This window comes from Lissotriton vulgaris, chromosome 11 (assembly GCF_964263255.1).
Source record: "Lissotriton vulgaris chromosome 11, aLisVul1.2, whole genome shotgun sequence".
Lineage (NCBI taxonomy): Eukaryota > Metazoa > Chordata > Amphibia > Caudata > Salamandridae > Lissotriton > Lissotriton vulgaris.
Genome location: NC_141699.1, coordinates 863,832,981 through 863,849,327, shown reverse-complemented (window position 1 = coordinate 863,849,327; position 16,347 = coordinate 863,832,981). Strand labels below are relative to the sequence as shown.

General features: G+C 47.0%; 1 protein-coding gene across 1 annotated transcript in view; it reads right to left on the bottom strand.

The window, feature by feature from the left end:
* Window positions 1-16,347, bottom strand: part of STK25 (serine/threonine kinase 25) — a 444,535-nt gene that overhangs the window by 54,593 nt on the left and 373,595 nt on the right. The window contains exon 9 of the mRNA XM_086944010.1: window positions 12,403-12,465. Within this exon, the coding sequence (XP_086800136.1) occupies window positions 12,403-12,465 (63 nt within the window). The remainder of the gene's footprint in view (window positions 1-12,402; window positions 12,466-16,347) is intronic.

The following is a 16,347-nucleotide window of genomic DNA, read 5'->3' as shown; positions in this document are numbered from 1 at the left end:
TCCATAAGAGTTTTAGTAGGGAAAGTACGGCAAATTCTACAATCCTTAGCAACATGCTTTGGATGAAGGCAGTAAATGCAGTCTTTATGATGGTCATCCACATGGACCCATCTCTTCTCACAGGTCCTGCAGGGTCTAAAAAGAGCCTACTTATCAGACATCCTGAAGAAATGAAGTGAAGCACTGAGTAGGCGCTCAGGGAGACTCCCTTCCACATGACATGCGGTGCAAATCTGAGGAGAACTGCCTCTGCTGGGAACATTCTAGAGTTTGCTGGTGTCTGATTGGTTGAAACTCATTTTTGGTTCTTTTCAAATAATGATGTAGATAGGCTACTAGGATTTAGGCCCTTGGGTTTTCTTTTAGCCTACTACTGTTATTTACTTGGGGCACTGCTTTTGTGTACCGTGGGACTCCCGCCTTGGCGACGGGGAAAGATTCAGGCATGTGAATCTATGAAAGATACCCCAATACTGGATAACCCCAATCATAATAATGCAACCTAAATCTGGGATCATGGTTTACACTCGGCATGAAATACTCCACGCCATTTATAAATATTACTCTTCACTCTATGACAGCTCATATTCGTCCAGTGACAACTTTGCGGTGAATTTCCCATCTACCCTACCCCGTCCAAAAATTCATGGGGACCGTGGGGAGGAGCTTGGTGCTTTCATCATGGTGCAAGAAATTAAATGAACAATCTGCAACTTCGCAAATGGATAAAATCCTGACCTGGCTAGGACCCGTTTGAATTCTACTAGATATTTGCAGATTAACTGATGCCTCTCCTGCGAGCCATATACAATGAGGCTCAGCGGAATGGTGCTTTACACCCCTCTCTCTTAGTCCCTTCTGGTATCTACATCCAAAGCTGACTGGACCTGACTCAATTATAGTCTTTCAGACCATTAGTGATTCTTGGCACTCACTAGAAAATCCCGATAATGATCCTAGCAGACAGATACAAATGAGTCTTTCCAGTCCGAATACACTCTGATCAAAATGGTTTTTCCCTTGCAAAATACTTCCTCAATATTTGTAGACTCCTTTATATCATGGATAGAGCTCATTCCTAATTTCTGCACTTAGCCTACCTTGTGTTGGACCTGATACACTTAACTGTAACTAACTCTTTCAGGCACTAACCACAAGGTGGTCAGAAAACAGCTGCTCACATTGACGGAACATTTATTCACAGTATACTGGTGATGCCCTCCTTTTCGCTTTGTAGGGGCACTACTGAGGGCTGCCTCCTGTCCCTTTAGCTTTTCCACATTTGCCATGGAGCCTTTCAGCTGTGCAATTACATGGTGAAGGAATGTGCTGAGGCATCTATCTTCATATGACAACGACATTCTACTCTACCTCTAGGATGATCATCATGGATTTGATGAAACCTGCACGAGCCTGTGCGACTATGGAATTGCAACTGGCTTACATATTATCTGAAACAAATCATGCATCGATCCGCTAAGTAAGGGAGCACTCATCTGATCCATAGATGTTGAGAGAGGCCCCATTCCCTGGAAGCAAGCAATATTGCAATACCTCGGGTCAGGATTTACCAGACGGAGAGTGATATGTTCAAAGGCAACCCAATTGTAGTGCAGACTGCACTGCAGCCCCAAATTCGATTCTATGTGGAGCTCCACTAGGCTACTACAGGCTGGATCGCATTCTTCAAAATTATAATGTTACCTCGTTTATTGTACTACTTTGTGACTGTACTAGCTTTCCCTCCTAGGAAGTTCTTTCATGAGGTTGACAATGTGCTAGGACACTTGATTTGGGGGCACAAGCTGTCGGAGAATTGGACTGGCCAAACTCAAGTGGCCGTTGGTCATGGAGGGTTGGGCTTTCCATCCTTTGAGCAATAGTATCTTGAAATGCATTAACCACATCTGCCAGTTAGGCAGCATATTGTAACATATGTGCCTCTTCACGGCTTGCGTAAGCACCAAGGGTAATCTATGGCGGGAGAATTGCGTAGCTGGCATGAGAAGAACACATACACCCTGAACAATATATTTCTCGACAAACAGCTCCTTTCAATTGAGCAACATGTAGAACTATGCAACATTTTTAAAGGGCAATTCCTAGTTCACAGACCAATAATACAAACCTGTCACGCTCACTGGAACATCACAGGTGAGGAACTGAAGCTCACACCGTTATACAAAAACGTCTTCAAATGGTAAGGGTCGGCACCTCATTACTTGGCTATACAAAGCCTTGAGAGAGCACCCTTGTCTCCTTAACAGGCCTTTCTTTAGGTCTGGGAGTTGGACCCTGGTAGGATGTCCCATGACCCTCGCTTCAACAACATTCAATTCTTCATCTTGCACAGGGCCTACCCCACCCGAGACAAACTCAAACAGATATTCCCTGATGCCAAACTCTGTTGTATACGTTGCCAATCCACACACATGGACCGCAATCATATGATCTGATCCTGACCATCCTTAGCAAACTAGTATCAGGCTATGTGGAAAACACTCACCAACATAGAAATTTTGAATCAAAGCAACTGGGGACCTGCACCATAGGCCTCCATAAATGCACCAAACATAATGAGTATCGGCTAGGTTTTCGGCCTTGCTTTACTGCTAGCTAATCGTGCCTTCACACCAAAATGCCAAGCTTGTCAGCCTTCGTCCGTGATAATGTGACAAAACATGCTGATACACTGATCTGAGGCGGAGAGCACAGCAGTATGGAGAGAGAGAGAGGAGGTGGGAAACATTCAGAAACTCCCCATCTCAATGGAATGGGGTGCCATGCTGATACACCTGAAAAGTGTAGGTAAGGAGGACTCTTTCCCTTTTTGACCCACTCACCACTTGCGCTAATCGCACATAATCAACACTTCACTTAACATTAGGGACTACCTACGCCAGGTCTCGATTATCCCAGCGACCTCTCCCTACTGCAGATACCCCATCGTCTTAAACCAAAGATCTCTTGTTTCTTTGATACAGCTTTCTTTAACATTACACTCAATTAGTAACCCTCCCCCACTCGGACTGTGCTCTTATCTGTAGAAACTGCAACATCCTACTACCCATGTCGTTCATCTTCCCATAAGCACCAGACTGTTTTGTTCACACACAGAGGCTGAGCGGCATGTTATTGGGCATTAGCAAAACACTTCATTTGCATGAGGTTTTGATTCTGCAAAACAACTGTAGAATCCTTCCTTCCGGTATTAGATGACATTTTATAAGTTATAATATACTTGCTGGAACAGTTTGCAAAGAAATAATATGTAACAAAGAAATTACCTGTATTGATGAATGTTAAAAAAAAAGATCTTTAAAAAAAGGACCTGTATCAAAGGAAGAACCTAAAGTGTTGGTGGTCAACCTAACTAATGTGGAGTGTAAAGTAAAGGAAGATAAATAAATGTATGTTTGTTGGATGATGAGCTAATCAGGGTCGGAACCATAAAGGTGACAACATCAGTAAAAGTGTGACTATAATTATAAATGGTTTCAAAAGTTAAGTAACCCATAGACAGTTTCATACGCAGGGATCATAGATTTTAAATAATACAGACGAGACAGACTAATTTGAATGGCTTCTTAGCAGAAGTACATGCAGGAATTAGGCTCCAATTCATAACTAGACTGAACTTTGTCTAGAGCAGGTTTATATGCTCTCCTCGCAACAATATACAGAGTTTTATAACAATATAGTGAGTTTTACTATTGTCATCAAAAGTTTTCATCCACATGATGTTTCTCTCTTTTATAGTTTTTACAGAGTTTTAATTAATCACTGAACCAAGGCTGGTTAGGTCTAGAGTGCTACCATTTACTCACAAAGAAATATGAACATGTACTTTAGTAATCCAAGATGAGATGGACTGTAAGGCAAACGCCGAATCAGATGGCAGCAATGGACAAGAGCCAAGTGCAGAATCAAAGGAAAGAGTCACTTTACTCCAATTTTCAAAAAAGACCATGAAAAGCACAGACAATACTGCCAAGCACAGAAAAAATGGGCCATGTGAACTTTATGGAAGCATGATCTGACCATATAGATGGAACTACTGAGGTAACAGATATCCTGTCAAGCCAAGCAATAAGATGTGTAATATGTCCAGCACTGTGCATTGCATTTGATATAGTTGGGACAAACCCAAGAAAGAGCAAGCCTTAATCCGATTAATTACGTCTGCATTTTTAAAAGAATCTGCCCATCAACAAATGTCACGTAGTATAATGGAAATCAAGGATTTCAGGCCAAAAGGTCAATAAAATGTATCAGTTCAGTGTGAAAGCGGTAGCTGGACCGGGAGGACCGTACACCAAACAGAAAGTAACTAAGCAGAAACATTAAAGCAACCTGTAATAGTAAAATGTCCCCCCCCCCCCCCCAAAAAAAAAGTTGAGGTAGGCACTACTGTGACTGGTAGTTTCATTTTACTAATGCCAATCCGTGGCCCTGCAGGCAGTTACGTTCTTTTAAAGATACACTACAGCTTGAAGGTATAGTGCATGGTATATCAAGAGCCGAAGGTTCCCATAGCCACTTTTTGCTACCAAAAAATAATCTTACTTATGAAGGCCACAGAGAAATAGTCATTAAAGCACATAGGGACTATATGGAAATGTCATTACATGAGACGAAAGGGCTGGTAGTGTGGGCACCAAAGTTGGTAATGGTTTTAGCCCGAGGATCAACAGGATGAGAGAGTAAGGCAAGCTATTCCTCCATCACAGTGAGTGATACTAGTAGTAGACACGAAACGGTTAGGGTGGGACCTTGTGTTTGGCCTCCGTGCAGACAGGAGCAGATGCTCTTGCTTGATGCACATCGCTAATTGGTAAATCCATCTTTCTAAAGGAAAACAGGGTAGAAGGGGAAACGCATTTCCAAGCAACAACATATTCTGCTGGTGTAAACCAAGCGGGTACGAACGTTATCAAAGAAACAGAAAGCTGGGGCAAGACTCCTCTGTTGCACTCAAGACAGAATGCAGCCAAGTCGAAACAAAATCCAACCAACTTCGGAGTGGAAACAAAAACAACAAGCATTGGCATAGCCAATAGGTCTCGCCTTTTGGACCTTAGAAGTGTTTAGTTATCCAGCATAATAGCCTTGGTGCAACAACAACAAGTGTTGCATGGGTAAACACTTATAAAGTCTGAAAGGTGAGACCTATTGGCTATGTCAATGCTTGTTTTGATTGAGTGGTCGTGCAGGTATGCCGCTGTGAGGTAGAGATGCTGCAAGTGCTTTTACAGGAGCCCCTGTGACATTGCTCCTCTTCAAAATGTATCTTGGGTCTGATGCAATACTTCTGCCCCTATTCCAGCACCAAACGCATCCTTAAATGGCCCATGTACAGCTGAGGTTGACATTCCTATTATCCCTGCCCTCCAGTGTCACTTTACCCGTCAAGGGTGGTGGTGGATGTGGTGGTGGTGGACATGGTGGTGGACATGGTGGTGGTGGGGGTGGTGGTGGACGTGGTGGATAAGGTCGTGGTGGTGGTGATGTGGTGGACGTGGTGGTGGTGGATGTGGTGGTGGAATATGTGTTGGTGGTGGAATACGTGTTGGTGGTGGACGCGATGGTGGTGGACGTGGTGGTGGTGGACGTGATGGTGGTTGACGTGGTGATGGTGGATGAGGTGGTGGTGGATGTGGTGGTCGATGAGGTGGTGGTGGGCATGGTGGATGTGGTGGTGGTGGTAGACGTGGTATTGGTGGACGTGGTTGTGGTGGATGTGGTGGTGGACATGGTGGTGGTGGACGTGGTAGTTGTGGTGGACGTGGTGGTAGTGGATGTGGTGGTGGTGATGTGGTGGACGTGGTGGTGGACGTGGTATTGGTGGACGTGTATTGGTAGACGTGGTATTGGTGGATGTGGTATTGGTGGACGACATGGTGGTGGACGACATGGTGGTGGACGACGTGGTGGTGGACGACGTGGTGGTGGACGACGTGGTGGTGGACGACGTGGTGGTGGACGACGTGGTGGTGGTGGACGACGTGGTGGTGGACGACGTGGTGGTGGACGACGTGGTGGTGGACGACGTGGTGGACATGGTGGTGGTGGACATGGTGGAGGGGGACATGGTGGAGGGGGACATGGTGGTGGGGGACATGGTGGTGGGGGACATGGTGGTGGACATGGATGTAGTGTTCGTGGAGGTGGACATGGTGGTCGTGGTAGTTGATGTGTGGTGGACATGGTGGTGGTGGTGGATGTGGTGGTGGCTGACGTGGTGGTGGTGGTGGACGTGCTGGTGGTGGACGTGGTGGAGGTGGTGGACGTGGTGATGGTGGTGGCAGACATGGTGGTGGTGGACGTGGTGGTGAACATGGTGAATGTGGTGGTGGACGTGGTGGTAGTGGACATGGTGGTGGTGGTGGACGTGGTGGTGGTGGAGGATGTGGTGGTGGTGGAGGATGTGGTGGTGGTGGAGGACGTGGTGGTGGTGGATGTGGTGGTGGTGGATGTGGTAGTGGTGGACGTGATGATGGCGGGTGTGGTGGTGCACAAGGTGGTGGTGGACGTGGTGGTGGGCGTGGCGGTGGATGAGGCGGTCTACATGGCGGTGGTCATGGTGGTGGCCGTGGTGGATGTGGTGGATGTGGTGGTGGACATGGTGGTGGTGGATGTGGTAGTGGACGTGGTCATGGTGGTGGTGGCGGACGTGGTGGATGTGGTGGTGGACGTGATGGTGGACATGGTGGTGGTGGACATGGTGGTGGTGGGGGACATGGTGGTGGAGGACGTGGTGGATGTGATGGTGGAGGAAATGGTGGAGGAAGTGGTGGACGTGGTGGTGGAGGCTGATGTGATAGTGGTGGACATAATGGTGGTGGACGTAATGGTTGAAGTGGTGGTGGACGTGATGGTGGTGGCGGAAGTGATGGTGGTGGTGGTGGTGGACGTGGTGGTGGTGGACGTGGGACGTAGTAGTGGATGTGGTTGTGGTGGTGGAGGTGGATGTGGTGGTGGAAGACATGGTGGTGGGCGTGGTGGTGGAAGACATGGTGGTGGACATGGTGGTGGTGGACATGGTGGTGGAAGTGGTGGTGGACTTTATGGTGGATGTGGTGGAGGCGGACGTGGTGGTGGACATGGTGGAGGCGGACGTGGTGGTGGACATGGTGGTGGTGGACATGGTGGTGGATGTGGTGGTGGTGGCATGCGGTGGATGTGGTGGACGAGGCGGTGGACATGGTGGTGGTCATGGTGGTAGTGGTGGATGAGTTGGTGGACGTGGTGGTGGTGGGCGTGATGGATGTGGTAGTGGTGGTGGATGTGAGGGTGTATGTGGTGGCGGACGTGGTGGCGGACATGGTGAACGTGGTGGAGGACATGATGGTGGTGGACGTGGTGGTGGTGGATGTGGTAGTGGAAGTGGTGGTGGTGGAAGTGGTGGTGGTGGAGGACTTTGTGGTGGCGGATGTGGTGGAGGAGGACGTGGTGGTGGTGGAAATGGTGGTGGTGGATGTGGACGAGGTGGTGGACGTGGTGGCCGTGGAGGACTTTGTGGTGGTGGATGTGGTGGAGGAGGACGTGGTGGTGGTGGAAATGGTGGTGGTGGATGTGGACGAGGTGGTGGACGTGGTGGTGGTGGACGAGGCGGTGGACCTGGTGGACGAGGCGGTAGACATGATGGTGGTGGACGTCGTGGTGGACATGGTGGTGGTGGTGGTTGGCGTGATGGTGGATGTGGTGGTGGAGGATGTGGTAGTGGTGGTGGATGTGGGGTGTATGTGGTGGCGGACGTGGTGGTGGACATGGTGAACGTGGTGGAGGGCATGATGGTAGTGGACGTGGTGGTGGTGGTAGTGGTGGTGGTGGACATGGTGGTGGTGGAGGACTTTGTGGTGGTGGATGTGGTGGAGGAGGACGTGGTGGTGGCGGAAATGGTGGGGGTGGATGTGGACGAGGTGGTGGACGTGGTGGTGGTGGACGAGGTGGTGGACATGATGGTGGTGGACGTCGTGGTGGACATGGTGGTGGTTGGCGTGATGGTGGATGTGGTGGTGGAGGATGTGGTAGTGGTGGTGGATGTGGGGGTGTATGTGGTGGCGGACGTGGTGGTGGACATGATAAACGTGGTGGAGGACATGATGGTGGTGGACGTGGTGGTGGAGGATGTGGTGGTGGTGGAAGTGGTGGTGGTGGACATGGTGGTGGCGTACATGGTGTTGGCGGAGGACTTTGTGGTGGCGGATGTGGTGGAGTAGGACGTGGTGGTGGTGGAAATGGTGGTGGTGGATGTGGACGAGGTGGTGGACGTGGTGGTGGTGGACGAGGCAGTGGACTAGGCGGTGGACGTCGTGGTGGACATGGTGGTGGTTGGCGTGATGGTGGATGTGGTGGTGGAGGATGTGGTAGTGGTGGTGGATGTGGGGGTGTATGTGGTGGCGGACGTGGTGGTGGACATGGTGAACGTGGTGGAGGACATGATGGTGGTGGATGTGGTGATGGACGTGGTGGTGGCAGACATGGTGGTGGTGGATGTGGTGGTGGACGTGGTGGTGGTGAACGTGGTGCTGGTGGAAATGGTGGTGATGGGGGACATGGTGGTGGACGTGGTAGTAGAGGACATGATGGTGGAGGAAGTGGTGGACATGGTGAACGTGGTGGTGGACGTGGTGGTGGACGTGGTGATGTTGGACGTGGTGGTGGTGGATGTGGTGGTGGACATGGTGGAAGTAGTGGTGGTGGTGGTGGACGTGGTGGTGGACATGGTGGAAGCAGTGGTGGTGGTGGTGGACGTGGTGGTGGACATGGTGGTAGTGGACATGGTGGTGGGGGACATAGTGGTGGACGTGGTCGTTTTGGATATGGTGCTAGTGGACTTGGTGGTGGTGAATGTGATGGACGTGGTGGTGGATGTGGTGGGTGTGGTGGTGGTGGATGTGGTGGGTGTGGTGGTGGTGGACGTGGTGTTGGTGGAGGGCATGGTGGACGTGGTGGTGGTGGACGTGATAGACGTGGTGGTGGTGGGGGTGGTGGATGTGGGCGTGGCCGTGGTGGTGGATGACGTGGTGGTGGTGGACCTGGTGGTGGTGGTAGTTGATGTGGTGGTGGACGTGGTGGTCGTGGAAGTGGTGGACAAGGTGGTGGATGTGGTGGTGGACTTGGTGGTGGACGACTATTGGGTAGGAGGGTGCTGGCAGAATGCGGAAGGAGAGGAGGATCTCAAAGGGGGCAATTGGGAGAGCAGAAAGAGGTTGAATATTAGAAAGAAACAAGCGCCGAAGAAAAGAAAAGCGCACGGCTGCCATTGTTCACTTTTCGGCTAAGCAAGTGCAACTGTTGCGCTGGTTTAATAAACCTTAAAAAACAGCGACGGAAGAGAGGCAGTGACGAGTGGAAATACTTCAGGATATGAACAAGCGGTCTTCACTTTTCAAGCACTTGCACTCGTGCTTGTGGCGGCATCCACCTTGCGGGAGTGAGCGGTGGCCATATGTTTGTAATTAACGTGGTAACGCGGCTGCTCGCTCCCGCAAGGTGGATGCCGCCACAAGCACGAGTGCAAGTGCTTGAAAAGTGAAGACGGATGGCTGAAAGGCCTCCTAGAGCTGCGCAGGCGCGCTGCCTAGGCGAGGGCCAAGCTCGATAAAGAGTACAAGGCAAATAATAAAATGGAACTGTTTTAAAGTCTATTATTTGGCCGACGGCAGTTCCAGCTGAGCATGCAGAGCATCCACAAGAAAGATGGTCCCGAAGGCAAGTATTCTTCAGATCGCCACTTCTTCCCACAAACTCCTATCTTTGATCGACGCCTCTCGAGATACCCCTTTCTCCTGAAATGGGTCTGATGATAGATATGATTTATAAAAGAAATTCTTGAAAAACGGATTACGTAAAATGAGAATCACTCCTATAGGGCAGAAAACTATAGCATTGTTCAGCGAATTGTATGTATGGGCAGCCGAGACACCATGCAACCCTTGCCACCTAAAGGAACTCCTCAACACAATGCTGGCAAATTTGCTTCAGCCCTTGTCAAGAGCTCTGATGTCCTCACAACAAAAACTGATTGAGAGTAATCCAGTGAAAAGTGGTACATTTGTTAATTTCACATTTTTCTTACCCACACAAAGTACAAACATTTGGTCATCAACGCAAACATTTTTAGTCCTATTAATGTAGACACTAAGGGCCCACCTAGGATCCAACCCAACGCAGCCTCTCCTCATTCTAATCTAGCCTCTCCTCTTCCTTGGACCAGGCCTGACTGCAGGATTCTGGATCTTGGAGGGCTATGGTGGGCCAAGAAGATACGTAAGGGAAGCAAGCAAAATTCAACAGCGATGTTTTGGACATCTGCTGTTTAGACTGACAACCTCTGTCCAATAGGGACATGTCAAGAAGTGAAAGAGCCCTATCCTTAAAAATGTTTCTCAAATGGTTATAACATTTCACTATGCCTAGCTTCTTTATTTCTGGCTTTGACTTTAAACAACCTTCTGACGGAAGTGTGCATTCTTTGTCTTTCATTGTATGAGAATGCCGTAGCACACTGTGCTGTTCCTTTGTAAATGGGAGATTATATTTTCCCACCAGATTTTCTCCTTGGTGAACTTACATCTGCTGTGATCCTTGCAGCTGTTGTAAGGACATTAAATGGGGCGATACATCTGTAAACTCAGCATTTTCTTAGTCTTTGGGGTTGTCAATATTTTTCAGCAGTGAATGCCCCTTTCACACCTTTTCACATAAATTAAGTGGTAATTACAGTTGCCACCAGGTGACTATAGCTCTATACACTCTGCAGAGAGACCACCAATTGTATAGTGTTGAGACAGTAATATCCACTGCATGGTAAACTGGCCTGTAACCCTACCCTGAGTGCCTGACTGAATGTGTAACCAATATCTTGATTTTTTATTTGGCTCTAGCACCACATTCATCCAGCATGTGGCCAGAGCCTTAGGCCTGTCCCTTGTAATGTGAGGTCCAGAATCTGTTCAGTGACTTGGAGCGCTCACAAAGCATACCACAGTAGGCCTAACACTCTTGCCCATTCCCAGGGTGGGTCACATAAAGCAATGATTATGGTGTACCAAGTATTTATGAATCATTAGTGTGATGAGAACTGTTTCTCTAGTTCCAGGAGAATGTGGCTTACTGATCCACCTCATGTAATGTTCCACTTTTTTGTGAGCCCCAGAACCTTGAATTGTCGTTCTACATGTGTGTGTGTGGCATATGTATGCTAGTTGCCACTCTGTGATGAAAGGCTGAGCACTAAGACCCATCCTGGATGACCGCTGGTCTAACATGGGACAAGATGGAGGATGGAAACCTCTTCCCCAGACAGTACTGCCTACATTACTCCGGCGGAGAGGTGAGGGGGGCACCAACATTAAATTGAAGGAAGTTTGGGACATAGATACCTTTCAAATTTTGATGAGGTCCTTTTTAGCAAAGGCTTCCTGATTAGTTCTTCTAGCAGGTAGTTTTGAAGTTAGCAGCCAACACGTGTTTCAGGGGTGACCCTGCTTTTCCAGGGCTGTCAGTCAAATAAAAAGCTACCCAGTTAATTACTGTCTAAGGGCACGTGACAACACTGGTCTTCCTCTTCATCAGACAGTGACCCATTAAAAACTATCTTCTGTGAAGTGTACCGTTCATCGAGATGTAACAACACCCTGTCCTGACATCCTGACGAATGGCACACTTCACATAAGATCAGGTTGCGGTATATGGATCGGATGCAGATTATTGAACGTATTCGCCATATTATAAAGATTGTTTTACTTGGTTTGGACAGCATCTAAGGTAACGGCTTGCCCTCCATACCTCTATACGTAATGGTGCTACACGTGATCGGGAGCCGCATGAAGAGCCATAACTGTTATCCAAATTGCTTATGAGTATGGACTAAATGGGACACTTAGATAAAGAGGAAGACCAGTTGTTGTCACATGCCTTTAAAGAATTAATGACGGAGGAGCTTTTTGTTTGACTGTCAACCTTGAAGAAGTGGGATCACCAAAAACATGTGTTGGTTGCTATCTTCGACATTCGCTGCTAGTATTGAAACTGGCCATTGATATCAGACTTGAGGTGGAGAACTACTGTTGAATAAAGAGCAAACATTTTTCATACATCTAGACATCAAGAACAGTTTTTCCAGTCATTGAAAACTTAACTCAAATTGAATGCATCATCCTTGTAATTTAGATTGTGGTTCTTGATAGACAGAATTCAGAAAGCATTATTCCAGGAGTAAGAGGGAATCTACAAATTTGGGAGTAAGTCATAATTAAGCAAGGATTAAGTTCTGCCTACTCACAAAAAAAATTGTGAATCGTGTTGTGTATATACCAGACCCATCCTCTTCCCAATTTTTTATATTCCGTTAGAGTTTACCCCATACAGGGTGAAAAAGCAGCCAATACCAACCTCTTTGAAAACAGGAATGACAAGTGTGGAGAGGCACTGGGATCTTGGTAGACGCTCTACTACCTGGGAATTGAAAACAGAAAGGGTAAACAAATTACCCAAAATAGTAATTGATGCAAGGTTAAAATGTTACAGCAAGTCAGAGTTACAGTGACCAAGTGAGAACATTTTGTAAGTTATCAAAATGTAGCTAATCAAATAGAGTATGTTGTGGGGATGAGAAGGTTACAGTATTTTTCCAGAACTTAGATCAGCCTCCTACTGAGGCTTTCTATATTTCCTATTTTCCACATTTTAAAATCCTTTAATTCCTAGGATTAACAAAACACATGTCACAGTATTGTGATTTCACTTAACACGCTAATTGTTAGGAAATAGGGAGGGTTATCTTTGTTTCCTACCTTTTTCTTTCTTTGCGTGCATGATCTGGCAAACTGGCGTGCTCAGTTTTGGTGCCTCAGCCGATGCATATAAGGCGGCCGCCGTTGGGGATTCATCACTTGGTTTCTCTTCCGGTCCTGGTACCCGGAAGGACTTTGCCGAAGGGTTCCTGTTCAGTGGAGTCGTATGGATGTTAGCTCCTCTACGTGGGATTTTCGCCCCTGGATTATGAGTGGTGTTGTCTTGGGATTTCGTTGTAGTACATCCTTTCTCCTTTTTTGTTTCATGCCCGCATTTCGGCACTCCAGCTTTTCGGAAGTTTGCATGTCTACTGGTATTTGGAATTAGGAGAGCAGGTACGCAGCAGCGCGTCCATACTTTCCATTTACATTTCCTTTACCTTTTGAGGTCGTTATTGAACTCATTTGGGGTGCTTTCTATGGCGAGTTCTGTTATACGGACACAAACCTTTTGCTTTCATTGGTATCCTTTATTTTTGTTGAGTGTTTTTTTTTTATGTCTGTGCCAGACTTTTTTTCCCCTTTGGATATTAAACCTTTTTGCTTCATGAAGGTGTGGCTCATTGAGGATAAGGACAAATGAGCTGGAGTTAGGAATTCAAGAGCTTGTTAAAAAACTGCATTGATCTAAAAGCTTTGAGAACCGTAAAGTCTATTAAAAAAGGATGAAATTTCTTGCTTCCAAAATGGGTAAGCCAGTTCATGCCAGCGCTAAGTAGGGCCTGATCATGTATGTGAAAGAGTAATTGGCGTTTGAGGCTAATCTATCCTTCTGCCTTTTGTTTCTCTTAGGGTAGATGGGTCTTTTCCCCGCCAGTCTCAGCCGGAGGGAAGTGTTGTGCTCGAGTGACGTTCCCTTGTAGTTTCTTTGTTTGACCCCACCTTCTCCCGGTGTCTGTGGCAGCCGTCTCTTTGTATGTAAATAGGTGGCGGCTGCCAGGGCAGTGGTAGTGGATTTGGAATATCTTCGCTCCTGCAGTGTTGGGCTGTATCAGTCAGGTACTCAGGACAGAAAACCAAGCCTACGAATTAATTCGCTGCCCAAGCGAAGATGGATCTCGAGGGTAGGAATAGGATGGGGTAGGACAAGGTTCCTATTATGCAGGACTTAATTACCGCCTTTACGTCCCTTCAGACTGAGGTAGAAGATTTAGGGAAGGAAAATCATGGGTTACATCAGGAATTGAACACATTCAGGGCTCTGGATCAGTCATGAGCTTCCGGTAGGGGTCATTTACTAAAGGGACAGGAACCCATAGTACAACCTGCCACTTTTCAGTTCGATAGAACATCTAGTCAACGGGATAGTGGTAGTACACCTATAACAGTCACAGTTACCATGCCTACTCCAGTCCCTTTGGCTGTACCAGAAAGGTTTACAGGTGATTGTAATAAATTCAGCGTATTTATGAATCGGTGCCATTTGCACTGTATGTGTCGTCCCACAGCGTTTCCGGATGATTCCACTACAGTGGCATTTGTTATATCTTACTTAGTGGGCACGGCAGCTACGTGGGCTGTTCTTTTGGTGGATAGTGATGATCCTATGTTATATAATTATCCGTCTTTTAAGGAGCAGCTGCATTGTTTGTTTGCCAAGCATGCTTTCATGCAAGCTAGCGATGCTGAATTATTGAAACGAAGTTTAAGTTTATTTTTTACTTTGCATAGTTATTTAAAACCATTGCAACATTTGCGCTTAAACAGAGAACAAAAATATGGAAAAATCGTTATTGTGCAATAGTAAAAACCTTAAAACAGGGACCACAATTACTATATAGAGAAATTTAGCTATACATGCTATGCCAAGGTTCATTTGTTCGCGAGATAAAGTGCAGTGCATTCGCTGTTCCTAGCTGGTACTGGACGTGGGCGTGTTGATCGAGTCCTTTAGTCTGTATTGTTCTTGTTGTTTGTTCTTGCTCAGTAATTTTTGTGTTCAAGAAAAGGGCTAATGCTCTGTCTTTTAAAGGGGACCAGTTCCGGATTATAAATTGGTTAGTTGCATTGCTAGGGCTTCTTCCTTGTGTGGCTTACTTATATGGCTATTCCAATATTAATTATTGAAATTAAGGCAGGGGAAACAGAACTTGTTATCCACTTTTAATTGTCTTTTTTCAAAGACGCATTGGCCCATGGCAAAAAGAACTTCTTTGTTCTATCAGGGACTGAGTGAGGAGTTAAAAGACATTGTATCCCAGGTGGTGGATCCTCCGGAGGATTGTGTGGTCTTCATCAACTTAGTGGTCAAGTTGAATCACCGGTTGTCTGAGAGACGTGGGGAGAAGAATCGGTTTCAGGCATCTCGTGTTGTGGGAGTGAGAAGTGAGTTTAAAGGGCCTGTGGAGTCTAAGCAGGGGCCTGAACCTATAGAAATAGGTGGAGTAAGGGGTATTTTATCAAGTGAGGAAAAAGGAAGATGGCGGGCTCAGAACCTATGTTTGTATTGCGGGAAGGGGGACATTTTGCCCGTGAAACCTTCTAGTCTGCCCACAAGAAAGGCAGTGGAATTTGTAGGTAGGAAAGCAGGAGCAAGCTCCCAGGGAGAAGTCGTGTTTAGCAATTCTTATGTGGTATCTGGGGCGGTTCAGAGGGTTCCACAACAATTTTACCATTACTGTCAGTTTGATGTTGTCTTAACAGCAGTAGATCTACCATGTCTGTACTGCTTGATTCCAGAGCCATGGGGAATTTTATGGTTATCCAACTTGCTGAACGACTAAAGGTACAGTGTGTGTATAAAGAACAACTGGAGAGCAATTGATGGGACCGAACTGTCCTCAAGGTCCATAACCTATCAAACGGAAACCTTGTTACTATGCGACAATGGGCATTCAGAGACTAAGTTTTGACCTTATAGATGCTCCCTCTTTTGGTGTTATACTTGGTGTGCCGTGGTTGCAGATGCACAACCCTAGGATCGACTGGGTAAGGCGAACTGTGACATTGGATTCTGTACATTGTTTACGAAGTTATCAAGTTGCCACGGACTGAGTTATACCATTGACTTGTGCAGGTGGCGATTGTGGAGAGTCCAGTGGTATTCCAGTTCCCTATGCAGATATTCGTGAGGTTTTTGATAAAGTACAAGCCAATGTTTTACCACCTCATAGTTCTTTCGACTGCCACATAGATCTGTTGCCTGGTGCTACATTGCCCTGTAGTCGCATATATGCCTTGTCTGAGTCTGAGGAACAACATCTACGAGAGAATTTGGATGAGATGTTGGCGTCTTGTTTTTTACGTCTCTCTTCCTCGCCAGTGTCGTCTGCAATTTTTTCATCCCCAAGGAGGGTAGTCTTCGAGCTTGTGTGGACTACAGTGCACTTAATAAAGGTATGGTCAAGAACAAGTACCCCCTTCCTTTAATCCCAGTTTTGTTAGATCAACTGAAACATGCTACAGTTTTTACGAAACTCTATTTGAGGGGCGCATACCATCTCATTCTTGTCCGTGAAGGAGACGAATGGAATACCGCGTTCCATACCAAGTTTGGTTTGTTTGAGTATTGCGTTATGTCTTTTGGTTTGTGTAATGCTCCAGC